This window comes from Colletotrichum paranaense (genome assembly GCF_030867605.1).
Source record: "Colletotrichum paranaense strain IMI 384185 chromosome Unknown Scaffold_10.1, whole genome shotgun sequence".
In the NCBI taxonomy this organism is placed as follows: Eukaryota; Fungi; Ascomycota; class Sordariomycetes; order Glomerellales; family Glomerellaceae; genus Colletotrichum; species Colletotrichum paranaense.
In genome coordinates, this window is record NW_026848968.1 from 1,608,806 (window position 1) to 1,634,194 (window position 25,389).

At 51.7% G+C, this 25,389-nt stretch overlaps 10 protein-coding genes across 10 annotated transcripts, besides 1 other annotated feature; 4 read left to right on the top strand and 6 right to left on the bottom strand.

Moving 5' to 3' along the window:
* Positions 1-1,783: 1,783 nt before the first annotated feature.
* On the bottom strand, positions 1,784-5,820 carry CPAR01_12235 (copper-translocating P-type ATPase; the record flags this gene model as incomplete). The annotated part of the gene is made up of 2 exons (XM_060496493.1): positions 1,784-4,713; positions 4,770-5,820. Coding segments are annotated over 2 exons (3,981 nt in total), but the record flags the coding sequence as incomplete, so codon positions are not given.
* A 561-nt stretch (positions 5,821-6,381) lies between these two features.
* CPAR01_12236 (uncharacterized protein) lies at positions 6,382-7,142 on the bottom strand (the record flags this gene model as incomplete). The annotated part of the gene is made up of 2 exons (XM_060496494.1): positions 6,382-6,746; positions 6,977-7,142. 2 exons carry the CDS (start codon positions 7,140-7,142, stop codon positions 6,382-6,384), a joined length of 531 nt encoding a protein of 176 aa, XP_060345279.1.
* A 1,499-nt stretch (positions 7,143-8,641) lies between these two features.
* On the bottom strand, positions 8,642-8,998 carry CPAR01_12237 (uncharacterized protein; the record flags this gene model as incomplete). Its single annotated transcript, XM_060496495.1, has 1 exon — positions 8,642-8,998. The coding sequence occupies one exon, from the start codon at positions 8,996-8,998 to the stop codon at positions 8,642-8,644; it is 357 nt and encodes a 118-aa protein (XP_060345280.1).
* A 1,091-nt stretch (positions 8,999-10,089) lies between these two features.
* CPAR01_12238 (uncharacterized protein) lies at positions 10,090-10,470 on the bottom strand (the record flags this gene model as incomplete). The annotated part of the gene is made up of 1 exon (XM_060496496.1): positions 10,090-10,470. The coding sequence occupies one exon, from the start codon at positions 10,468-10,470 to the stop codon at positions 10,090-10,092; it is 381 nt and encodes a 126-aa protein (XP_060345281.1).
* Positions 10,471-14,848: 4,378 nt separating this feature from the next.
* On the top strand, positions 14,849-17,209 carry CPAR01_12239 (Lcc2; the record flags this gene model as incomplete). Its single annotated transcript, XM_060496497.1, has 5 exons — positions 14,849-15,529; positions 15,597-15,663; positions 15,732-16,588; positions 16,651-16,713; positions 16,772-17,209. 5 exons carry the CDS (start codon positions 14,849-14,851, stop codon positions 17,207-17,209), a joined length of 2,106 nt encoding a protein of 701 aa, XP_060345282.1.
* An 857-nt stretch (positions 17,210-18,066) lies between these two features.
* Positions 18,067-19,176, top strand: CPAR01_12240 (uncharacterized protein; the record flags this gene model as incomplete). Its single annotated transcript, XM_060496498.1, has 1 exon — positions 18,067-19,176. The coding sequence occupies one exon, from the start codon at positions 18,067-18,069 to the stop codon at positions 19,174-19,176; it is 1,110 nt and encodes a 369-aa protein (XP_060345283.1).
* A 443-nt stretch (positions 19,177-19,619) lies between these two features.
* Positions 19,620-21,000, bottom strand: CPAR01_12241 (adaptor complexes medium subunit family protein; the record flags this gene model as incomplete). The annotated part of the gene is made up of 2 exons (XM_060496499.1): positions 19,620-20,593; positions 20,664-21,000. 2 exons carry the CDS (start codon positions 20,998-21,000, stop codon positions 19,620-19,622), a joined length of 1,311 nt encoding a protein of 436 aa, XP_060345284.1.
* Positions 21,001-21,635: 635 nt separating this feature from the next.
* Positions 21,636-22,197, top strand: CPAR01_12242 (uncharacterized protein; the record flags this gene model as incomplete). The annotated part of the gene is made up of 2 exons (XM_060496500.1): positions 21,636-21,750; positions 22,046-22,197. 2 exons carry the CDS (start codon positions 21,636-21,638, stop codon positions 22,195-22,197), a joined length of 267 nt encoding a protein of 88 aa, XP_060345285.1.
* A 369-nt stretch (positions 22,198-22,566) lies between these two features.
* CPAR01_12243 (uncharacterized protein) lies at positions 22,567-22,782 on the bottom strand (the record flags this gene model as incomplete). The annotated part of the gene is made up of 1 exon (XM_060496501.1): positions 22,567-22,782. One exon carries the CDS (start codon positions 22,780-22,782, stop codon positions 22,567-22,569), a length of 216 nt encoding a protein of 71 aa, XP_060345286.1.
* A 64-nt stretch (positions 22,783-22,846) lies between these two features.
* Positions 22,847-22,927: a sequence feature (Short protein (CPAR01_12244, KAK1529932.1) was converted to a misc_feature.).
* A 176-nt stretch (positions 22,928-23,103) lies between these two features.
* CPAR01_12245 (glycosyl hydrolase family 6) lies at positions 23,104-24,813 on the top strand (the record flags this gene model as incomplete). The annotated part of the gene is made up of 6 exons (XM_060496502.1): positions 23,104-23,195; positions 23,246-23,656; positions 23,717-23,964; positions 24,021-24,178; positions 24,238-24,382; positions 24,434-24,813. 6 exons carry the CDS (start codon positions 23,104-23,106, stop codon positions 24,811-24,813), a joined length of 1,434 nt encoding a protein of 477 aa, XP_060345287.1.
* Positions 24,814-25,389: the final 576 nt, after the last annotated feature.

Sequence of the window (25,389 nt, forward strand, 5' to 3'; positions counted from 1 at the left end):
GATCGGGAGATTTGCACGCATGTCCTGCCGGAGATCCGTCTAGAGCCAATAGACACACGTATTGCCCATCACACTCTTCTTGGCAAGGACGGCGTTTCTGGACTGCATGCTCCAGCCTACATACAAGTTGTTACGGCCCGTGACGCGGGGCATGGGTGGGCAGAAAAAGCAACAGTCCTTCCTCTGACCTTAATCCTTATTGTACCACCGTACGAATAGAAATGAAATCATGGACAGCGATCAAACCATCCGGAATGTCCCCTGGCACCGCGCCTCTCCCATGCCTTGCCTAGTACCAAGGTCAAGCCGTGCTCGCAGCTCCTTCTACGATGTACGGAGGTACCGTACAGCTTTTTATCCAAGGTGCCGAGGGCTGCAAGTGTTCGGATGCGCGTCATTCTGGGTCGATGGGCTTGACTGAACTACCGCCTTCACACGTGGAATACGCACGCTCGATCCACACAAAGGTGTAGGGTTGAAAACCAAACCTCTCGCATCGTGAAGAGAGGGTAAGATCGTCCATTCGAAGTAAAGAGATGAATATGCAATGAACATGTAAATATCCAGCTGACGGTATCCAGGGGTCTGCCGACGACTAGTCCGTCACCCCGTCCCATGATGCTGCAACATCCCCGCGGCCCCGCCCCCATGTCCTCGTTTCTTTTTGCAGTTTGCATGGAGTGCCCCCACACCGGTGAGATGGCACATTGAATGATGTCGCGACACCCATTCGATGCCAGTAGACCGACTGGTTGATACGGCAGACAAAATGCAGCACGCCTCGATCTGTCTGCAGCATGGTGGTTCTAGAGCCCCTAGCCTTTGGTATCCCCCCTGACTCTCTCACCCAACCCCAAATGCACGGCTTCTAAACCAATCTAGCGTCTAGATCAGACGTCACTGGGAGGATACTGTTGGCTGAAGCATAGTGACGATATAGTACTGATTGGGTTTAGAATCTCTGAGTCAAGTACTTACTCTGCCGTCAGAAGTACAAACATCTTGTCAAGTTGACCGCATTGATCCCTTGATTCGCCCGAGTACTCTTGAATTAGGTGTATCCCCAAAGCATGGACAGCCTCGGGCACGAAGGCGTCGAGAGGCAGATACCTCAAACTTGGCGGTGGAAGATTCAAGTTCACAAAGCTGACCTGTGGTACCTTATCTCTCTCAAGCATTTCAATCACCTGGGTATACCCTACATGCAGCTGTTTCTGCCGAATCTCACATCAAGGGTGGAGAAGTGTCTTGCTGCCCATCGTTGATCGTGATAGGTGAGGCAGAAAGAATGAGAGACTGTCAACGTTGCACCCTAACAGCCCTGGTAAATTGAAATGCCAACGATCTACGAAGTAACGAGAACGGATGAGGTACCCCCTGATCCACACTTTTTGTGTAAGTAGCTTACATTCAGACCATGTCAGTTGAAAGTAAGATCTGAGAGCTGAGATTCAGAGACTGCGATGGGGCACACGGAGCCGTGCCTCTACAACTCCTTGGACAGAGCTTAGCGAAGAAGGGCACGATACACGCGTTCTTGCAGACGAATGCGAAAGAGAGCAATTGACTCAATTCTCGTACCAGTAATGGTAGCACTTTGCGATACCAAGAAACCACAAACCAATGAAAAACAAGTTCCAAGCATCCAAAAGCAAAGAGCGACTATTCTTGTGGCAAATGTTGAATATGCCCCGACGCACATCCTCAGGCGCCCGCCTGTGAGCATCACGCGCCCTCTCCGGAGCGGATCCCCCACCTGGGTCTGGCATGTAACGATAGAGGGCTAGATTGCGGTCCATCGCAAAAGGACCGCGGCGGCGATGACTGGAAGGACGCTGACTAGTTCACCCAAGCCCGCAAATTCGGGCGGAATCCTGGCGTTGACAAACGCGCCAGCGCCGAGGAGAATAGCAAACACGTTATATACGAAGCTCCAGCCAAAGTTGAAGGCAATCCTGTGGATAGCTTTCTTGCTAATGGCAATGATGGTGAGAATCCCCGCAAGGCTCGGACGCATGAGAACGACGTCCGCGGCGGACTTTGCGACGTCGGTCCCCTCGTTCATGTGCACGCCAATGGTGGCCTGTGCCAGTGCAACTGCATCGTTAGTTCCATCGCCACAGAAGATGATGACTGGCTCTTTCGGCTTCTTTGCTCTGAATCGGCGGGCGTCGGACAAAGGTTGCGACAGTAGGTTCTGGATGTACTCTTGCTTGTCGCCAGGGGTGCATCGGGAACGAACGTTTAGATCTGAGATGCCCAATCGTGAAGCCACTGTTCGAACGGCACCATCATCATCCCCTGAGAGGATGTGAACAGAAATGCCGGAAGCCTGGAGATTGGAAATTGTTTCAAGAGCATCTGTGCGGATAGAGTCTTCGAGGCCAAAGACAGCAACCAAGGAGTTGTCCACAGTAAAGCAGAAGGCTGTGTAGCTCTTGGATAGGACTGATTGAACCCTGGGGTCGTTAGAGAGACCAAGCCAACGCGAGTTGCCAGCTCGAAGAGTGGCACCGTCGAGTTTCGCCTCAACACCCTTGCCCGTTAGGGCCTTCAGATCCGTAACAGCTGTAGGTGTAGCAACGTGTGCTTTCAAATGAGTGAAAATGGCAACAGAGACTGGGTGTTTGATGGTGCCAACGAGGCCGAGAAGCACCGATCTGATGGTCTCTTGATCTTTTGTAAAGTATGTCTCGTGCGCAACTCTGAGATTTCCAGTTGTAAGGGTTCCGGTTTTGTCAAAGACAACGTGCGAAGTCTTATAGGCAAGCTCAATGCTGTCCGCAGATTTGAAGACGATACCCTTTTCGGCAGCTACACCACTCGCGATTAAAATGACCATGGGTACTGCGAGGCCTATAGCGCATGGGCAAGATACAATGAGGACGGTGATGGCGTATGTTACCGCCTGGATAGTTGCTTCAGAGCCACCCTGCTTGCGGACCGCAATACCAACAGCAATCCAAATCGAGAAAGTGATGATGGTGATGGCCATCACTACCGGTACGAAGTATGAAGCGACTCTATCGGCAATGTCCTGGATCTTTGGCTTAGAAAGCTTAGCCTCGTCGACCATTCCGGCGATATTGCTGATGGTGTTATTGCCAGGAAGCCTGTTCAGACGAACGGTAAGAGAGCCAAAGCCGTTTACAGTGCCAGCAATGACTGAGGATCCGGTGGACTTTTCGATGCGTCCTGACTCCCCAGTCATCATTGACTCATCAACTTGCGAGAAACCTGAGATAACTGTCCCATCGGTAGGGATTCTGGAATCAGGGACGACCTTGAAGATGTCTCCGTACTGGAGGAGACGGGCGTCAATCTCCTCATCCCCACCAACTGAATTAACAATCAGAGCCGTCGAGATCTGAAGAGATCGTATCGAGATAGACTCGACGGCTTTGTGTCGCGCTAGAGCGCTCACATACCTACCTACCATAATGAGCGTTACAAGAAGGGTACTCGTTTCGAAAAACTCCCCAGTCGAAAGAGGCTTCTGAGAGACAAGAAACCCAAATGACACAACGGAGAAGATGTAAGCGGCACTTGTGCTTAGCACAATCAATAGATCCATCTCAATAACTCGTGAAAAGATCAAGCTCTTCAAAGCTTTTGGATAGAATGGCCCAGCAATTGCGACTTGTACAATCGTCGCCAAGGCTAGCGATGCCGAGCCATATGCTATTTCTCTTTTTGGAAGAGGTGCCCAGGCCATTATGAGAACGGGAATCGTCAGGATAGTTGAAAGCAAAGTTATGCATCCCATGTTGCGAATGTGCTTGCTTCCAGCCTCCAACGAAGGATCCGCTCGAGGTGGCGCCAGCGTAACAGGCGTTCCCCAGCCTGTTTCGACCAGATCACGGGCTCCGACGACCTTCGCATCAAATTCAACATGAACAATGGCCTTGTCTATGACCCGAATGTCCGTGACACCATTGGGCCATGGATGATTGATGAAATCTTGGGGATCGCCAGGGCAGACGATGTCAACACTGGCAGCACCCTGCATGGTGATCTTTTCGCATTTGAACTCAGTTGTACGTTCGAGATGTTTGATGACTTCATCCACCGAGCCGGCGCCAATGTTCAAGTCGAATTCGGCTCGAGCCAACACCAAGCTAGTCTTCAGGTTTTTGACTGCGTTCATCGTGGCCAGAGTTCGTCTGAGTTTTGTTTCGCACCCAGTGCAGGTCATGCCAGAAATGCTCAGCACGACGTGTTCTTTTCCAACAAGGCCTTGTTCAAGATCCTCGTTCACACTCTTCGGCTCAGGCGGTAACGATTGGTTAATAGGTCTCGAAGGCGACTCGTCGCAACAGGAGTCGGCACATGATCCAACAATGCTCTGCGTTTTGGGCTTCGAGCAGCAACCATCGTTACATGTACCTGGTTTGATGCCAGACCTTGAACTGCGAGTTGGCTTTTTGCCGCATTTCCTTGGTCCCGGACGGGAAGCAGATTTGTCCACCCCGGAAGCGCTGCAGGAATCAACCGATGTGCGATGAAGAGACGCGGATTTCTTTGAAGATCGCTTCCTTTCGATGGAGGAGCGCTCACGAGGAGCACAGCAAGATTCCTGGCCGAGAGCAAGAAGTGCACGGCAGATACAGCCCAAGGCATCAAGCTTTGACTGATAAATCTGACGTACGCTTCGAGAATGACCTCGGCACGCCTTGCCGTCTTGGCCGCCAGTGCAGTTATTGTCTGTGGAGGCTTGTGTGGATCATATTAGCAGCTGGAAAAAGTGAGCTCTTTGCACGAGAATTTACCTTGGTAGGTCTGCGGAAGCTTTGAAGCCTTTCCGTTTGCGCACTCGCGCAGAGCGAGGCGATCGATGCAAGTAGAGTCGCAGCAAGGTGACGTCTTGCCCTCACAACAGCTGGGTGTCTTCTCTCCACGAACGTCAGGTGCAGGACCAGAGGAGCAACAACCCTTTTTGCCATCGTCTGAGCAGATCTTTACAGGTTCATCACCATCAGATTCGGTCACGGCAATAACTTCGCCCGCCACTGCTTTGATTGATGTGGTCTCAGGGCTGTCAGTAGGTCTTTTGCCCCTCGCCGAGCCACAACATCCTGAAGAGCACTTCTTGGATTTCGGGGCACAAGAGTCCTGCTTGGAATCGGGAGTGTTGATCGAGGCCGCGGTTGACTTGAAGGCGAGGTCGTCTTGTTCAGATTGGCATCCAACGCCAGGAACCTTCTTTGCGGACTCGTCAGGAGACTCGGCGATGGTACTGCTTTTAGCGCTGATTACAGCAACTTGTTCATTATGAGACCCGTAGCAAGCGTTCGCAAAGTCGCCAACCTTGACCTTTGGAGCGCAACAATCTTCTTCGACTTGTGCTGAGTCAATGCTGCCGTCGTTGGACGCAGCGCAGCAGTTCTGGAGAATTGTGTTTCCAGAGTCCCTGTCTCTTCCATGATCGGTCGTCTTGCATGCTTCCACCTTAGCTTCAATGACGGCATTCAAATCGCTCTCCTCAACCGCGCAGCAGGTGTCGACAACATCAGGAGAGTCGCGGTCCAATCCATCTGGGGGCGAGGCGACTAGAGGCGGGTTGTCCCTCGCGAAAGCCTGTTCCTGTGGAGGACCGCAGCAGCCGGATCCACAGGCCATGGAGAAAGTTTTGACGGCGAGTATGTAGTTCTTGTGATTTTCTTCTCTGAGATTGTGACCCTGACGTGTGATGCGATGGACAGATGAGACGACACGTCGGCGGCACTTCACGGGAGCTTTTGGGGGAACTGCGGGTCCGGCCACAGAGGCACGTGCCCGGAGGGGTGGATCAACCACACCCGCTTCCGGGTCGCTTAGGTAATGAGGCTAGACGCCACACATAATGTGGCGGGGCAAGTCAATCATGGGCGGATTGTGTGTAATCCTTCAACATCTTCGACTCTCGTTTTGTTCATCATTGATTGCTAGCTTTCACAACAGATGTTTTTTGAAGGACCTGAACATAATTCCAGCCGAAACCATAATTTGCATGAGGTTCTCGGAACTATAAGACTACACGTGGCTCTCTCCCTTCAGGGTCTGCTTCTTCTTCCCGGACACAGAAGAGATACGCTGAAGGCCAAGATGCGGAGTCGAGGGCAACTGGTTTACAGACAGTACCATTTCGCACCATGATCTCGGCGCTGGGCACCGGATTAGACTTACATAAACATGATAGAACCGATACTTCTCTGGTTCATAGGCTCCTCCGGTCACAGCTGGCAAGCTCAGACTGTGATCACTGACAAACGCGTTGACGAAAGAATCCGACTGGCACTGAGCACCTGTACTCTACAGAGATCGCCAAACGTAGTATTTGACAATTCGTTGTCTCCTAGGGTAATCTCCTTGATAGCGCCAACTCAGCTGACCCATCCTACATCAATGCGCTCTCATAGACTTCTGGCTCTTCTTGCTTGACTTTCCGGAGGATGACTTGTGCCGTTTAGAACTGTACTCCAAATCGACCCTGTAGGCCGCGCTTCGGCTTGCTGAAGTCACAGATCCATAAGAGGTATTGCCGGATGTAGACGATTTGTAAGAGTTGTTGCTTCTTGAACACGAGCCTGATGCGGAGGGCGACACAGTGTCTGCGTTCTCATCCACAGGAGGAAACCCGTTGATCTTGGATAAGGCAGAACCTCGACGGTGAGAGCGACTAGAAGAGCCATAGCCAAACCTGCGGCTAGCAGCCCCCTGACGGAGCTCACTGAATGCCATATCTGGGGTGGTCGCTCGTGTTGGGACTAGGCCGGTTGTTTAGCTCAATGGTTAACAGGTGTACATCGAGGATTGATAGACCCACGGTAACGTGCGCATTCGGCACAGCACCCATGATCACAAGTCTCAGACTCATTGACAGGGGCGGAGATACCATGGCCTGGTGTGGCTTTTGGCATTGTACACCAGCCCTGGGTATTGGGACCTTGGTTACACTGACAACAGGTCCAGGTGCCACCCATCGCCTTGAACTGACAGTTGATCAAAGGACAGTCGGCATTGCTGGGTTGGGCGGTTGCATAACTCAGGTGTGAGCAAGGAGTCTCTACACCCGTTTCGAGATCAATCAGGGCCGAAGGGCAGTAGTGCCAGTTGATCGAAGTGTGTGAGCAAGGGTGGAGACGAGGGTGGCCGTGACACATGGTGAAAGATGGCGATGTGCAGATTTGTTTAAACTTGACGAAACAAAAGTATGAAGTCACTGTAGTGAGATATTCAACGACTGATGGCGGTAATCTGTGAAGTTGACTGGAATTCGCTCATCCAAGCAGCTTCCTGTATCTTATATACTTCATCGTTTCCGCCTTCTTGATGACCTCTCCTTGCACATCATAAAATTTGTACAAAGTTACCGCACTTCCATGATCACTATTCCGTCCTAACTGCCGATGAACGCCTCCGTTGGTTTCTTTTCTCACAGCTACTGACACATGTTCACTTCTTACCAACCATCTCGAACACCACCCTCACTCCACATCTCATCTGTCATCACCCCTCGCTCACCGACAGTAAGGGTCGTGGAACCTAGGGTCAAAGATGGCCCCAATTGACTGTTTCTGGGATTCCAATGTCTCGGGCTGCATGGTGAATGGGTTGTTTGGCGTGAATGTTATGTGTTGCATCCATACTTGAGGGTGCGGAAACATAGATCAGGCAGCCAATGAAACAACCTGCTTGTGCGGCCAGGGCTCTCCCAACACGCCCTCATCAAATCTGGGTGAAGTCTCCGACGGGAACTCGCAGCTTTGTGTCACACCGGTCCACCCATTATTGCGACACGACGATCTCCACCGTCATCAATCTCTGTGTTACGCGTCTTACATCGCATCCATGGGGATGAATTCCTCCACGAGTGGTTTGAGCAGCGGATGAGAAGCCCGCCCTCCCGGTGCCTGGGTTCGTAAGATCTCGCTAGGAAGCTTGACGCATGACCATCTTGTGATAGTCTGAATGGAGGGTTTCACGATAATCACGATCCTTATTCGGGGCTAATATTGGACCCGATAATACTTAGCCTCGCCAATCGGCTGCTCCAAAATCTGAGTGGTCGAGAGGAAAGTGGCGTGAGTTAGGAGGGGTTGGTTGGCTGGATCGAAATGCAAGAGTGCAGGATCTGGAGACTGAGCTGGGTAGCTGCTTAATGTGACCCAAGTTGGACCCCATCCGATCACGATCTCGAGATCACGTTCAACTACTCACAGATACGGAATCTGGGCAAATATCATGCAGGAACGCGGCACCGAAAAAGGTTGCGGACAATTTCATCACTTAGGAATATTAGATACATTATACAGTGTAAGACAATCCGGTTGTCTGAGATTCCCCTGCAAGCACCCATTGCCACCGACGATGGCGATGGATGTCACTATGAGAACTTGCTGGCTTACTCGACCACTGCGAGATTATTGAAGAGAAAACAAGTGGAACCTATCCTTTCTATGTATTTCTGCACCCACCACTGATTCATACTATCCTTTCCTGGGTTTGGGCTCCTCCAAAAGATAGATTGCCATGACGTCTAGTCACTTGAGGATCTCAAGCTGAGTCTTTCTCCTTCTTTTACGTCACCTCCTAAGCTCCAAGAAGTGATTTGATTCCACAGGCCACTCGCTTAATTGCTCCATCATATTCTTGGAAATATTCAACCATCCATGGCGGCAGTACATGTCGAGCAGCAGATATGCTCGCAGCGGTACTGGTTTCCGTCAATGATCATGATGCAGCTACATCTGCCTCCATCGTTCCAACCCTTGCCACACCAGCAGCAGTTCCAGCATCTGTTGCGGCTTTCGTATGGGCAGTCTGCCAAAGGGCACTTTGGCAAGGCTCTCTGGTCATAGCCTGGGGGAGGAGGGTACGGAATGTTTTGTTGAGTGTCATCTCTGCAGGTTTTGCGTTTGGATGGATCTTTTTTCGAGGATGTCGAAGCCTTGGAGCAATATTCGATTTGAGTCTGGATATGCTCGCAGGGCAACTTGAAAGCTATGGTGTGGCACATGACGTCTTCGAGGTTTTCGAATGTAAATGTACTTTTCGATATGCGGATGTTGCAGTTCAAAAGTTACGAAGATAGAGAAGCTGGAGTTGTACAGTCAAATAAAGATTTGAGAGTCACAGGCACGATGCGATGCTCAATGTTCTGATGTTACTTTCAGGTCCTGAAATACTCCTCGACTATTCTGGGGTTTCAATCCTCAACTATATACTCAGGATCTCCGGACAGAAGGTTACAGAAGAAGCAGATTCGGCGATCTACTCCGACCTGTCGGTAAGCATATTGAGGCGGCCACGATTTCTTCCCCTTCCCCTGACGATCAGTTACCACTGCATTGGGTCCCAAGCGGAGGCTTTGGCGGCCTGTTTGCAGAAGGTGAGCAAATGACTCGCAAGATGCATCCAAGAACAAATAGTTTGAAGGGTTATTGAAAGAAAAACGTGGCAGCCAGGTCTCTGATATGTATCAGGGACCGACTTCGGACGCGTTGAATCCCGGGACTTGATCCGTATCTGCTTTCCGTTAGAACAAAATCGCGACAGACACTTTAGTCAGGCAAATGTGCGAACCATTTGGGTGAAACACGCAGTAGAAAAGATAGCATTTCGATTGGTCTATATTGCTTCATGTAATGCAAAGGCTCCCAAGCCTCCTCGCCTCCATCGTTCAGCCTCGTGCGTGTAGTTGGGCTCGTGGTGAACAGCCAGGAAGCAAGTTGATCACCAGGAGGCGCTCTCGGCCGACGACAACACCCCCTGCCTGATTTTCTCTCCAATCTAACTGGTCTTCATCCCGATACGTGTACGACCCGACATCAGCTGCTGGACTAGGGCTTAAAAGCCTAGACTCTGATACCCATCTTTCCACGGCTCATGAAGAGCCGAGAACTTGGGTGTGGCGGCTGGTGAACGAGCATCGAGTGAGATATGGCGCCACTTCTGGAATAGCAAATCGTCGGTCTGTCGAAAGATTCCAAATCGCTTTTGCGAACTCCTCGTGTATTCTTCCCTGTCTCCACGTCGTCGTCTATCAATGAAGCTCAGTGGCTGCGAGGTGCTCATCACCTTGTCTTGCCCTACTAAGGTCGTCAGGACTCAGGTGTTAGTGTCCGCCGTACAATTTCTGCAGACTCGATGGTAGCAGAAAGTGTCTGGACTCTTCTTCATTTTGTGTCGACACCAGCGCAGTGTGTTGCTTCCTCTGCTGCATTGACAACAGTTCCAATAGCCGTTCAACTCTTGCAAACGGCAGCCGCCGGCACTGCAATCAGGAGAAATCAGACAGCCTCCAGTTGCACAAGGATTATCAAAATCAACATTCTGGACCGCATTGGAAGTGACTTTATCGCAGGGAGTCTGAAAATTGCCATCCGAATCTCTTCCAGCGTCCATGCAAAATTCCCAATGGAAGACATTGTCAATCGGCCGAGGGCACGGCTGAACGTGGTGGTGGTGAAGGTAGGACCAAGTGCACATGGTTGATGTTCCTAAGCTGAGCTGAAAAATTCCAAAGTTTTGGTAGTCTTCACGAGGGCTGCTGCCGTATGTTCTTCCCCGTTTAGGTAGTTGCAGGTAGTAAGGTATCGAAATGTCGACAACAGGAAGGAAAAGGGGTCCTAGACAAGATGCGGAGACCGATCTCGAGGACAGGAAATCCCGTGGTTGATCGAAATATCGCGTGACACAAAGATGCGAGCTCCGAACAGATGTTTTGTGTAAGCAGTGGGAGCCAAGAGACGGTTCGAGGAATTGCGGACTCTAGGCGAACTGGGTTGATTGTGTATGATGGAACTGAGTGTCGATCTGGGCCGACTTATGAACAGAATTTCGATAAAATTGATTATCACAAGCAGTCTGCATCTGCTAGAGAAGGTAACAGTGGGTTGTTGAGTAGGAGCAAAGTGACTTAGTGAATCGGTTTGATATTGATTGGGACGGCACACTTGTGATGTTTGATGCCGTTGTCGCCGAGTGTTTCGATACTTCTGAGTGCAGATATGAATCCTCTTATACACCATACCATTGGAATTTTCGTAAAGTCCTTGACACATCTCGCAGCTACTTCTCCCTGAACCTCGAGTATTGGGCATCTGGCCCATCTCAAAGCCCCGGCTCGTCACTACCACGCTGTTGGGACCTGGCCACCTCATTTCTCTGATGTTTGCCTCACGAACCCTAAGGGAATGGCACGATTTCTCTTCCAGGCTTCAATAATTGGCCGCCATTGTCAAACCTATGGGTCGCAATTCAGACTGTTCCTCCGGAGAATGGCGAAGCACGTGGCTTGCCCATGCTTACCGGTCTTGCAACCAGGGTTCTCTTCAATGTGAAGTTCCAATGATATCAAGAGGAATGAGACACAGAGGCACACTTTTGTAACAATGCACAACTTCGGGAAAATTGCCTTTTCGTCGCCCATATGGAGGCCACATGAGATGGGCATGGCAATCAGCCACAAAGGCGCTATTCACCCCGGCTCCCACGAGTTGCCATTCTCGATTCCGGGCTCCTGGTTCCGGGTTCCAAGGCTGATGAGACTAGCGATAATGTTTACCCATCATCGCGATATTCGAAGGCGTTCTAGAAACCCCTTAATGTGTGTAGAGCACCTTTCTCGAAGCTGATATGGGACAACACCATGTACCCCAGAGTTGCCTTGTTCCAAAGTGGATGTACAGTTTTTTCGTGTGCTCCCGGGCCTCAAGACTCAGTTCCACGAAGCTTCCCTTGTTTCCAATCATGAGAAACCGTCCAGTTCCCCCGACCAATGCCAGTGTAAGAGATTGATGACCCAATGCATCTTGTTCGCAATCACGTCGGCTTATTGGGGGAGGAAAGAGGGGTAGGTACAGTGAGATAAAATGATGTACACAGGAGAGGGCTTGTAGGATGTGTCCGACTATTCCCTTTGGCCCTGCCTCATCGAGAGCTGCAAGATATAGTGTAATCTTAGATTTGGGCTCGAAATCGAGATTCCAGTAGGAGTCAAGTTAATAGCGGCCGACTCCTACACATCACCGGCGTTTGGCGCGGTATATGGGGTCACACATAACTTATGCCACAGTCTTCAGCCCGAATACTGCGGCAGCTGTGTGGTCTAATTGAAGGAGCGTGCGCCAAAGGAGTATACCATACCTCAGATATCACGATCTTTGACTTTATTGGAATCTTCCTGTGTGCTTGTAGCGCTATAATCGGTGGCCACGAACAGTTCCGACATCAAATTCACCTGCGAGAGCTCTTGCAAGGAAAATGACATGCAACAGCTAACACATTCATTCAGTAAGACGTAACCCCGAATATCTTGTCTCGCCAAAGTCTTAATATCAAACTAGGCACGATATCCAATGACAACGTTCGGCCAGCTCCGACGCAGAAGGGTAGACTACTGTAAGAGCAAACTACTGTAAGACACGTTAGATCAACCACTTATAGCAAGGCCCAGCCGCTCCTGTGGCTGTTTGAAATGGTGACACTGCATGATGGTCAGCAGAAAGTGCGATCAAGGTCTGTCAAGTCATGCAGGCTATAGTGGAAGATACTGATGGCTGATATGGAGGCTTTTTGGCGTACTTCACGGGTCCCGAGACACCGGAAGTCCATTCTTCAGCGACGGAGTGGCTGGAACAAGATATCAAGCTTCTCTGTCCGGCCTTCTCTCACTCGCCATACCCAAGTATGTTGGTCTTATCACCGATCAATCGTCTTGATCGAACCCTAAGGCGTTGAAATTTCGCGTATTGTCAAACATCGGGTCGGAACACTCTTCCGAATTGGGAATTCATGCCGGAGATATATCATACGAGAGCAAATCCGCCTACCGAAACTGCAATGCGGCTGTACGTTCCCGCCGGCTACACAAGGTCGAGCATTGGCTCCTCGGTTACCAGCAGAGCTGGGAAAGCGCAAGACCTTCCCCATTGAGATGCGTCTCTATCAACTAAAAATGACAGATGCAGCTGAGATAGCCATAAGATATTCAATAGCTTCACTCCTCGGAGCTGATTCAAAGCTTACGGCCGCAGAAATCGGAGACTGCGCTTCATGGGCAATTGAAGCTGGACTTGGACGATACCAGACTCTAGATCTCCACGTAAGCCGTAACACGGACAAGTCTGAATCAAATTGAGGCAAGTTTCCAGGGTGGCACAAAAGGCCTAGATCCGAAAGACTCGAAGCTGTGCAAGTGGGAGCCCTGGAAGCCCATGTCTCATTAAACGATGTTTAGCGCCGCCATCGAGAGCCCAAGTACCTTATTCGGAAAGAAAGAAGATTCGTCACTGAACGATTCGAAATGCTGACAACCTGCACCATTCTCTTCGCAATTGTGTGCTTACCAACTGATTTGGTTTGGTCCTCATCTTACAGAGTACCTATGTGCCATCCGTTTCTCTCAATTGTATTCATAGCCTCAGCTAGCTAAGCTGGACTGAGTGCACAAGCGCTTGACGTCAAGATGATGCCTGAACATGTTGAAGGGCGTATTGTTTCTTAAAGCTCAACACTGAAATGACTAGCGATCAATGGCAAATCTTCTAACTTTATGTGAGATCTTCAACGAAAGCCATCGCGCGTCTAACAGTTACTCATGAGGCTATCCTCAATGAATATTTCCAAGCTCTACCGCAGGTGTACCAAGTCAATTTGTTCGTTTCTCATTAGTAGAAGCTCTTGGGCGGTTGACGAAAAGCTAAAAAGATGCCAAGACATCTGAGCTTCTCGCGGTCTCACTAAGTGAGACGTAAATTGCCAGCCTTCTGTCGATGGAAGAGAACTCAGTAAGACAACTCACTGCTCCGATCGCAATCGTCTTAGTCTCGACTGCATGATTGGATGCTCCTCCCGAAAATCAGCACGGTAAACATAGAATGGCATGATCATAAACTAAGGGAGCACCCCATGAGCCGTTTGCGTTCCGGACTTTTCACACTTAAAACCAATCACCGCCTTCCTCCCCACATGCTTCAAATGATCCAATCCGAATCCGCTAACAACAAGCGCGAGGAGCTGAAAATCTTCAGCCGCTCCACGAGAAATCAGGGGCAGTTGACCGTTCAACCCCTCATCCGCACCCGTAGTTGCCGGTGGGTGTCTTGCCGCATCTAGGCAAGTGGTGATCCACGGTTCGAACCTTGTCACGCTCGTCAACCTTGTTAGCATGGTGTTGTCTCAGTAGAGAGCGGAACGCGACCAATCATTTCTAGCCCCTTACTTGCCGGCCCGTTCCTTGGGCTGGGCCGACGGCTGACAACATCAGAAGCGGGCTGTCGCTTCGGTCACATATCTTATTTCTCTTCATGCAAGTGTTCGTTCTTCCGAGATTCCTCTGTGGTGCTCTGAGGATCTCCTATCACACTTCCATAGATGCAGAAGACGGTACTCATGGTAAGGTAGTCGGACCACCTTAGTACCATCCAGTACTGAACTTTAAGATTGACTATGAAACATGAATATCTGCCAGCCGTAATTCTGATTCAAGTCAAGATCCCCGAATTGTATCCCGCAGGTTACTTGGAAGTTAGTGGAATTCGTGGCGGTTAACATTTCTATCAATTCACGTTCCATGTCCGGTTGCGATTTTGAATCGAAGCGCCACGCCGTTCCAGTCCAAAGTCATCACAGCCTCGAATGTATCCCTACCCAGCCATCAGTAGACTGAGGGCTGAATGATCCGCGAACGTAAATGAAGGCAAAAGCCTAGGCTTGCTGGTATGATAACGTGACGATCCGAATCGTGCTCAAAAATGCTCAAATCCCCTTTCTCATGAGTCCCTTGAAGCAAAGCCTGTCGAGGGGGTTCTGATCATTTACTTTGTAAGCCAGCTTTGAGCTGCCCTGCCAAAAGAAAGTCATCATGTTGGCCCTTCGACATGTTTGGATCATCGTTACTGATGTTGCCAATTCACTCTTCGGTTCGCCCTTCTTTCGGGACGGACCTCAACACCACCTAGGAGCCAAGTTTAGCTGGTCTCACATCGGCCTAGAGACCGCTGGACATGGCAGTCCTGTCTTCACGCCTCCCGGCAGCAACATTGACAAATTTGTCTGCGACTACAGCCATATGAAAGGCTTCAAGGCATGTGGCACTGCAGATGACCGGAAATGTTGGCTTCGCAATCCGGATACTGGAGAAGAGTACAACATCACAACCGATTATGAGAACAAGGTGCCACAAGGCATCACCCGTGTTTACTACCTCAACGTTACAGATGGATCCATCAATGCCAACGGCCAGGAATTCACCGAAGCGAAGTTATTCAACAACTCTTGGCCTGGGCCTCTCATTGAAGCTTGCTGGGGTGATACCGTGGAAATTCACGTTCAGAACTTCCTCGTCAACAACGGAACCAGCATTCACTGGCATGGTATCAGGCAGAATCAAACGATGCACATGGACGGTGTCAACGGCATCACACAATGCCCCATCGCCCCGCAGTCCAGCTTTGTTTACCGGTGGAATGCCACACAGTACGGCACTTCATGGTATCACAGCCATTACTCAGTTCAGTACGCCGACGGAGTGCAAGCTCCCATTGTAAGTCCTATTGCTTGAGTTTCAGTCTCTTCAAAATTCGAATGCTAATCATCCTACCTTACTTCAGACCATTCACGGGCCAACATCATTCCCGTATGACGAGGCTATCGAGCCAATCTCGGTGACTGATTGGGGTGAGTCAGGCCAAGCCATGCCTGCATTGTCTTGCTGCATCGAGCTGATACTAATTAATGGATTTCAGCGAACAATAGCGCATTTGAAAACTTGTATGTACCTGCAACGGGTCAAGACATCCTGCTGGGTGGCAAAGGGAACATCAATCGATTCACTGGAGGTATTGAAAACACCACAGAGATCCCCCGTGGTTACGAGATTTGGTTCGATGACATCGATCCCAACCCTGTTACGAGAGCAAAGCGGTATCTCCTACGCCTTGTCAACACCGCATTTCAATCCACGTTTATCTTCTCCATCGACAACCACAATTTTACCGTTGTTGAGGCAGACTTTGTCCCCGTTGAGCCATTTAACGCTACTTCTATTCTCATCGCCATCGGACAGAGGTATCACATTATCGTCGAGGCAAAGCCGGTTGTCAATAGCTCGAACCCCGATGCTAATCCTTTACCGGAGGATGGTAATTTCTGGATTCGCACCCAGGTGCCACTGCAAGAAGGCACGAACCGGACATCAGAAGGCAACGCCACTGTGGACGTGAACAACTACATGAAGACCGGTATCCTGCGTTACGACAGTTCCAGTACAGCAGACCCCACTACCACGGGTTGGAACATCAGTCTCGTTGTCTCAGATACTGAGTTCAACGACAAGCTTGTACCCACTGTTCCCTGGACGGTTGGGCCCCCCTCAAACGGCAAAATCGGGGAAGAATTCAATATCGCGGACCTGAGCAACGCAGCAAACCAAAACGGTCCATACGCGACAGCGTTTTTCTCTTTCGAGCGACCGGACAGCAAGGACGTTCGACCTTTCCAGACCACCTATGGCAATCCTACCTTCTTGAACCTCGACAATGTTGGCGATGAGTGGCCGACAGGATGGGTTATCGTGCCGGAGAACTATACCGCTGATGACTGGGTGAGTTTGGTTGCGCGTAGGATACTATCATCAAATGTGTTACTGATTGGCAACTTACATAGGTATATCTGGTTCTTAACTCCGATAACAACGACAAGACCCACCCAACATATGGTCCTCATCCAGTGAGTAGCAGTAGCGGTAGCCCCTATTTAGATTTGGCACGAAACTGACTGTATTAAGATCCATCTCCACGGCCATGATTTTGCCATCGTCGAGCAGGCGGATGACAAGTTATGGAACCCCAAAGACTTCAACCTCGAGAAGATTAAAAGGAACAATCCCCCCCGCCGTGACGTGGTACTGCTTCCCAATAGCGGCTACGCTGTCATTGCCTTCAAGTCAGATAATCCCGGCGTGTGGTTAATGCACTGCCACATTGCTCGCCACGCCTCTGCGGGCCTGTCTCTACAAATAATGGAACGACAGGCCGACGCCAACCTCATTTGGCCCGCCGGGAACTCTCAGGCTCTTGATAATGCCCACAGTCTCTGTGCAAGCTGGAATACTTGGGCGTATGACTGCAAGAACTACTGGCCTGGCAACCAGGGTACTGATGACAGTCCGGACTACCCCGCCTGCGCCGACGCCACGAATCTGCAAAACGATTCTGGAGTTTGAAAGAGGCCGAGCGCACTGAGAGGATGACCATGATTCACACGTGTGATGTGGCGGTCTAATAATGTGGGGGACGATGGAATGAGAAGCGCAAGGAAGAAGATAGGGTATAGGAGCATGCTGAAGAGTCAGCAAGAGAGAAATCCTGAGAAGAAATCGGTAAAGATAGCAACATGATTGACGTCCAAGAGTTCCGGTGACTAGCAGCCGTAGCTGATGTGGGCAAGGCAACTGGTAGCAACAGAAAGGCCATTCAACCCGTTCCACCGAAGCAAACAACTTAGATTCGCTCTTATTGTCCTCTCAGCTCTCCCGGCTGGGCGGATTCATGCAGCCGTTGAGCCAATCTTCCATCAAGTGCCAAGCTCACACATGGCCCGGCCAATGGGCACATTGCAATTGTATCTTGGTGTGGTATGCGACCCGGCGGCACGGTAGTCGCGTGGCTTATCAAACGGGCGACGACCAACAGCCAAATTTGATGGTGGCGTTCTGGGTCTGCGCTGTTGAGAACGCATGTAAGCGCTGACGCCCAGAACAGATATACGAGTGAGCGGCACTTTGTCCAAGGGACGCCGTTGAAGACAGCCTTGATTTGTCTTTTCCAGTCTGATCATCCCACGTCGCGATATCAGAGCAACGACAGTGAGGTGACAGTAAGCATGGATGAGATGTGTGAGTTGGCAGTGGATGCTGTTGAGTGGGTGTCTGACTGGTCAACTCTTTTGCCTGCGACGGGGTTCCCGGGGTCGAATGCGATGAGAGTCCTTCATGACTATCTTTATAAACCCCAACAAGAATCACGACAAGAAGTCAAATTCTCGTCCGAGACTCAGCAGCACCGGTCCAATTCGCCTATGATGCCATTCACAAAGTTCGCGGAGCTCCCTCCCGAACTCCGCCTCAAGATCTGGGATGAAGCAACAGCCGGACCGTCGATACATATCTTTGACGTGTGTTTTCCGTCCTGGCGCGGTACTGATCGAAGCAGACGGGCTTTCCAATCCGCAGACGGCAAGATTTCAGAGCAGAACCACGCCAGATGGACAAAGTACAGAGAGTGTGTCTTCTTGGACGCCCTTGAAACGGGTCCGGCGGAGCTTGCGCGGCGGACGAGGATTGCGAGACACATGCATGATCCATCCGTATACAAACAACGGCAAACGATGCGGTTAGTGTGTTCTGAAGCCTCGGCGGCTGTGGAGAGGTGGTTGAGGGGGAGGAACATGAACTCCATCTACCTCCCCGGTCGGAACCAGAAAATACACTACGACAACGAAGAAGATGTGCTGCTGTTGCGTTTCGGAGACGGCGGTGCCCTCACGGATCTCAGCCACGGGGTTTTGTCTGGCGAATATGAGGCGTCGGGAGTGAATAACTTGACCGAGGTGCTTGAAGGGCCGTGGAGCGCCGAGATAGCGGAGACGTTACGTGATGCGCGACTCATCGCTTTGGATATTGCGGAGATGTGGACGCCGGCAACAGTTGGGGCGGTGGTGTTTGAAGAGGTGGCGTACCTGGCATGTTGTATACAACGGGGACTCCGAGTGCTGTACTTGGTCGATCACTGTCACGGTCGATGTACCCGATGCAAGAAACAGGATATCACGAGATCTCAGCTCCAAACCCGCGGCGAACTATATTACCAGCTTCACAGTCGAGACAGAGATGCGGCTATATCACGGGTGGCGGACGTAATCCATGGCGTGGGAAAGACGTATCGGGAGGTGTTTAATTTGGAGGGCATGGGTTGGTCGGACGAGCACCCGATCTACGTGTTTGCGAGGGTTATGGACGAGATGATCAGGAGCCAGCAGGCAGACGCTGCTACGCAGGATTTGGAGGGAATCAGGGTGCTACTGGTGGAAGACGATGAGTTGGAGGGCGTGGACAACACGACGGTAATGGACTGTTATCCGGATAGCCGTTCAGAGGTCGCCAATGAGGGCGTGGACATGAGCCTGCGATAGTCGAGCTAGCGACGCGGGTGAGAACAAGAGACCTTCTCGGCGTAAGAAGAGCGAGATAAGCTGACTGACGAAAGGGTGCTTATTCCAGCTGGACCAAGTGGTTGGGTCGAATCGGCTGGCGTGGGGTAACGAGGAGATGATTTCGTCGAAACGACATATGTCGAAACTACTGAAAGGATGCGAGCTAGGGAGGGAGACCTTGTATTACTATAATCTCTGGAAGAAGAGACGTTATTGACAACAATATGGCCGCCGTAAACATTGACAAAACGTGCTGAAGCCCACCAGTTTTTCTCTACTGGGAATACCTTTTGACGCCATACTATGCATATACCACGCAAGCTCAAAACCACACATACACGTATAATTACCTCGCTAGAAACTGTGAATTGGTTAGCAACAGGGCTTAGAACATGGAATGATGATGATGGAGAAGGCCAGACTTACCGTATCTCATAGGAACCCGCTCTCGTCATGTACCGCACCCACTTGACGCTCGAATAGTTGCTCTTCTCGAACACCTTAAGGTACCTAACCAAGAGGCCTGAACTGGTAAACATCAACAAGCTAAAGTTGAGGCTCAGGGGCGGCCGCGACCAGGCGCGCTGATTCGTCATGCTCGTCAGGATAGCCTCGGCACTCAAGACAAACTCGCTCTGTCCCGTAAACCGCCCAATCTTCCACACAATGTTGTTCTCGCTGGGCTCGTACTTGGCCTTGCCCTGGGTGCATCGTTCCGTGATCTTAGCAGTGTTGAGCGGTGTAGGGATGCGGACAACGACGTTGGTGGCGAAGAGCTTTGCGCCAAAATTCGCCTTGATGCCGATGCTGTATTCGACCTTTGTGCGGCCGACCTCGTTGACGATGGCGTGGATCTTGAAGGGGAGGTTGACGTTCTCGGTGGCGCGGTAGCGCATGAGCTCGAACTCGCCATCGGGCGGGACGAAGGAGATGATGCGGTCGCTGTCGAACTTGCCCAACTTGACGCACTGGTGGAATTGACAGTCTTCGAGGGTGACACTGCCGGCGGCGGCCTTGGTGGCCTTTGTTCCCATCCTGTTTCCACTCGGTAGACTAAGGAGCCCGTCGTTATCGAGAAGTAGCCGGTCGTTAAGGCCGAACTTGCACTCTGGGGTACCGGAGAGGTAGGCGCGCATGACGATTTGACCCGTGACGTCGGCGCGGAGGACTGCTCCCGTGGCGGACATGAGAAGGTTGACGTCTTCGATCACGTCAACGAACGCCTCGTTCTTTCTGTACTTAACATCTGCCTTGCGCCACGAGAGCGCGCCTGTCGCCTGCATTGTAATCTTAGCCGAGTCCTCGGCGGCTCGTTCTGACTTGACGCCTTCGGTCGTGATGTACATCTTGAGGGTGTCGGTCTCGGTGTTTTGGGGGTAGCCAAAGTCAATGATCTCTGCAAGGCGAACGTTAGAAGGGAAACACTAGTAACACAGTCCATTGAGCTGGTGTGATGTGGCACGTACCGTCGAGCAGCTCATAGACAAGCACGAAGTTGTTCTTGACAGCCTCCTCATCAAACTTGCCAAAGTAGCCCCGTCCCAACGCAATTAAACGATAGAGGAACTCAAAGACCAGCGCAGCATTCGCATTGCTCTTGGTAATAGCAACAAGGTAAATGTTCTCATGCTTTACGTGGCTGAAGGTGGTGCTTCCAAGGGTCAAGATGGGGGACCGGACTTGCGAGTTCGAGATCACTTGAATCCGGAAGACGTCGGCAAGTCTGGGCCTGCAATCGTTGCGAAAGGCGCGGAAGATGAGGTTCTCGCCCTTTTGGTTGAAGATGAGGATTCCAGACAACATCGTGGCGGGTCAGGGGGTGAGGGCGCACGCGAGGGGAGCGACCACTGGGGATTGACGAGCGGACGGAGAGACGGGAGGGCGTGTTGTGGTGAACAGTAGTAGAGCTGGTGGGATGGGTGTGTTGGTGATTCTCGAAGCACAGGATCGCGGGCGGGACACGGCGGGGACAGCGGCGGGAACTGGCTCGGTCAGCCGTCAGGGGAGCTTCCACTTTGCGACTTGGTCGAGGGGGACGGTTTCGGGACCGGCGGGAAATTCTGCCAGGCCCCAAAAGGGTCCGGGCGGTGAGCCTCACGGTGGACCGGCGCTCCGTGCGGTGTGGGGCACAGTGGTCCATGCTTCTTTTCTTAGGTAAGCTCCCTGGAACCGCCTTACGTGATCCACTCACGTGCGGACTCCCGTCTTGACGTGTAACGGTCGGTACCTAGATACCTTGTCTTATGTAAGCACGGTGATCTGGACAGTGCCAATACATTTTGACACCTCCGCCCCGGTCGTCTTCCTCCTCTTACACACCCACCGTCACCACCACAACCACCATCACGAGTCTCCGCTCCCCAAGACAACAAAGTACGACCCTTATTCGTAACAGCATGCCTCTCTGATCTTCCGGACTGTTCTACGGATGGACTGCGATGTTGAGCACGGGACTGTGCATCCGAAAGATGCGCGTCGGTACCATGAACCCTTGGCATCTCACCACCAAGAGAAGAATCTGCCTCGACATGCTCATGTCACCACCCACCAACTGTATGCATAGCTGATAGTACACGGCTCTCGGTTGGTCATCTCTCCTCGCGTCAATGCTATTGATATCAGCGGCTTGCAATGTTATGTATACTCTCAAGCAAAGCCTCTTACACCGGCCACCAATTGCCACCGTGGTCATGACATGAGGTTGCTGGACGTCCAAATCTCGACGAAACGTCAATTTGGATCGTTCCCGCAGGCGTGGGAACCCAAGATTGAGGGCCGATGGTTATTAGGTAGGCAATCAGTATTGATTGCTTCCGCTCTTGACACTCATTAACCTCATTAACACCAGACAGGTCCGAGTACCACAGCACCACCATCGACGCGGTTCACCACCACACAAACCCCAATTTCTCCAACTCGCTTGTCGTCCCTTGCGTCTTGCCTCTTGCCCTCTTGAGTGCGGCTCCGACTAATCGCCACGATTATTCCTCTCTTCGCTGACGGTACCTGTCTCTGTACCTGGAGCCAAGCTACTTTCGCTTCGGCTTTCGATCCGCCAACTTCGCATCCCGTGACCGGTTACCTCTGTCTTTTACCTACACTTTCCGACACGTTCGCGATGCACTTCTCCGTCTTTAAATTAAATGGCATAGGCACGCTACTGCTACTCAGCGTTATCTCGGGCAACGAAGCCGCCTTTCCAATCGAGAGTTTGCTGGATTGCAACTTGACCGGAACGATTTAAAGAGCTTCCCGACCCCTCATGGCACCCTCTTCAACGGTCCCCACATCCATCACGCCCCCATGACCAACGCGCTCTTCCCTTCGTGGCTAATATGGAGCGTCGCCTCCGAGATGACTTACACTCCGTTACATCCAACACGCAGTTTGCCCACACCTTGGCTGGCGGACTTTTACTCCTTGACGCCATGGAATATCGACGGTGGCCGTAGTTTGCTGCAACCGCAAGCAATTCATGGCTCCATGCCCAGCTTTAGGGACCTGGTCCAGCATGCCGTCAACCAGGCGATTCCATGGTTCAAGACCCGTCCTTCGGATGTCTCTTCCATATCCCCATAGACCCATGGTAACGATGGCTCCCTCGACTTGGTCTGCTCTCTTGACGCTTTTCTCAATGGAGTAATCAAGCTCAAGATGCCGCTGCTTCACTCCGCGATCGTGGGGCAATGTCTCTCTCCCGCCGGCAGCCCAGAATAGGCCCAGCACACATCCATCCCGCCGTTCCGAAAGGCCAAGCGGTGTGTTCAAGAGATCCGAGTCCTCAACTCAGGTTGGCAACATGATAAAAGGACCATGTCCCAGGTTGTTCATCATCAGCTCCAGACTTGCAACCCACGGACATCATCCTCTCCAGAGTCAAGTCAATATCCCACAACAGAAGCAACCATGGCTGCTCGTGCGTTCCTCACTGCTGCCCTCTTGGGCACTGCAGCTCTTGCCGTTCCCATCGAGGAGAGGCAATCTTGCGGAGCCGTCTGGTAAGTAGGATATGCAGCTTGAACGAGGAAAGAATCTGATTGGTGACCAGGGCACAATGCGGCGGCCAAGGCTTCACCGGCCCAACGTGCTGTGCTTCTGGCAGCACTTGCGTCGTCAACAACGCTTATTACAGCCAGTGCTTGCCCGGCAGCGCCTCGTCCGCCAGCTCTGCTGCCGCTTCATCGACTGTTCGCTCTAGCTCTTCCGCAGTCGTTAGCCCTTCGCGAACCTCGACAACCGCCGGGGCCGGTACCACTACCACGCAGGCCGGAACTGCCACCACTAGCGCTCCCGCGGTCACCGGTGGTGCGACCTACACGGGCAACCCCTTTGCCGGAGTCAACCTCTGGGCCAACTCATACTATGCCTCCGAGATTACGACTTTGGCTATCCCGTCACTGAGCCCTGCTTTGCAGACGGCGGCTGCCGCCGTTGCCAAGGTCCCTACCTTCATGTGGATGTAAGTTATCTATGTTACGTACGTCGGTGTTGAAGGGCTCCTTTTGCTGACACCATCAAGGGACACTCGTGCCAAGATTCCCTTGGTTGACTCCACGCTGGCCGATATTCGCAAGGCCAACGCCGCTGGCGGCAACTACGCCGGCCAGTTCGTCGTCTACGATCTTCCCGACCGCGACTGCGCTGCTGCCGCCTCCAACGGCGAATACGCAATCGCTGACGGTGGTGTTGCCAAGTACAAGGAGTACATCGACGCCATACGCACTATGATTCTCAAGTACTCTGACATTCGCATTCTCCTGGTGATCGGTATGTGTCTTGTCTCGCACCCACCAAAATCTGCGTTTCCTAACTTTCTCGTCCAGAGCCTGATTCCCTGGCAAACTTGGTCACCAACCTCAACGTTGCCAAGTGCTCCGGTGCCCAGGCCGCCTACCTCGAGTGCACCAACTATGCTGTCACTCAGCTCAACCTGCCCAATGTCGCCATGTACCTTGATGGCGGCCACGCGGGTTGGTTAGGAGTAAGTTTTCGCCGCGCCACGCTCCATACATGTTCTACTGATCTAATATACTTCTCCAGTGGGCTGCAAACTTGGGACCCGCCGCGAACATGTACGCAAAGGTCTACAAAGATGCCGGCAGCCCCAAGGCTCTCCGTGGAATCGTGACCAACGTGGCCAACTACAACGCATGGAGCGTTAGCTCCCCGCCTTCCTACACCTCAGGTAGGTCGTACCCATCCAGATTTCTAACGTTTCCGTATCTGACTGGCCTAGGCAACTCCAACTATGACGAGAAGCACTACGTCGAGGCTCTTCAGCCCCTTCTCGCTGCTCAGGGATGGGACGCTCACTTCATCGTTGACCAAGGCCGCTCTGGTAAGCAGCCCACTGGCCAGTTGGCTTGGGGTGACTGGTGCAATGCCATCGGCACCGGTTTTGGTCTCCGTCCCTCCACCAACACAGGCTCATCTCTTGTTGATTCTTTTGTCTGGGTGAAGCCTGGTGGTGAGAGTGACGGCACTTCCCTCACTACCGCCACTCGCTACGACTACAACTGCGGCAAGGAGGACGCTCTGAAGCCCGCTCCTGAGGCCGGAACTTGGTTCCAGGCCTACTTCGAGCAGCTCCTCGTAAACGCCAACCCTGCCTTCTAAGTGCTGTTCAAATTCTTCTACAAATATGGCCCTGGGCTGCAGACGTGGCGTTCTATTTATCTTCGTGTATATATTTCACCTACTTAGAAGATGAATCTTTTATAAACTGTCGAACCCACTTGGCTCTCCTGCTCCGTGCTGCTCGGGTAGTCCGTCTTCAACCCGGAAGGACTATGCTTGCTGTGTGGGACAACCACCGATCATAGAGAGGAAAGCATCGGAGCGCCGTGCCGGTGTCTTTTGGTCCGTCTAGGTCCCGAGATCTAGGACTGAACCCTGGGCACCTGAACTGGTACAAACTCGGTTGGCCTGATCGGAAAGATGCCGCTATAAAAAGCTCGCGCCTGAGCGCTTCCCCTCCCTTCTCTTTTCTTATGGTTCTTTCATGATAGCTCGATGCATCCGATTTCCTCTCAAATCACCCCCAACGTTCGATTACGCAGGCCGCCAAGCCTATATAGATGTGGATGGCCCTTCTCTTGGCCCTCTTCTTTACACTTGAACTTATTTGGATGTTTTATCGCATTCCTTGGCCTCTCAAGGCCCCCCGCAAGCGACACAAGGAGAAGAAACCTG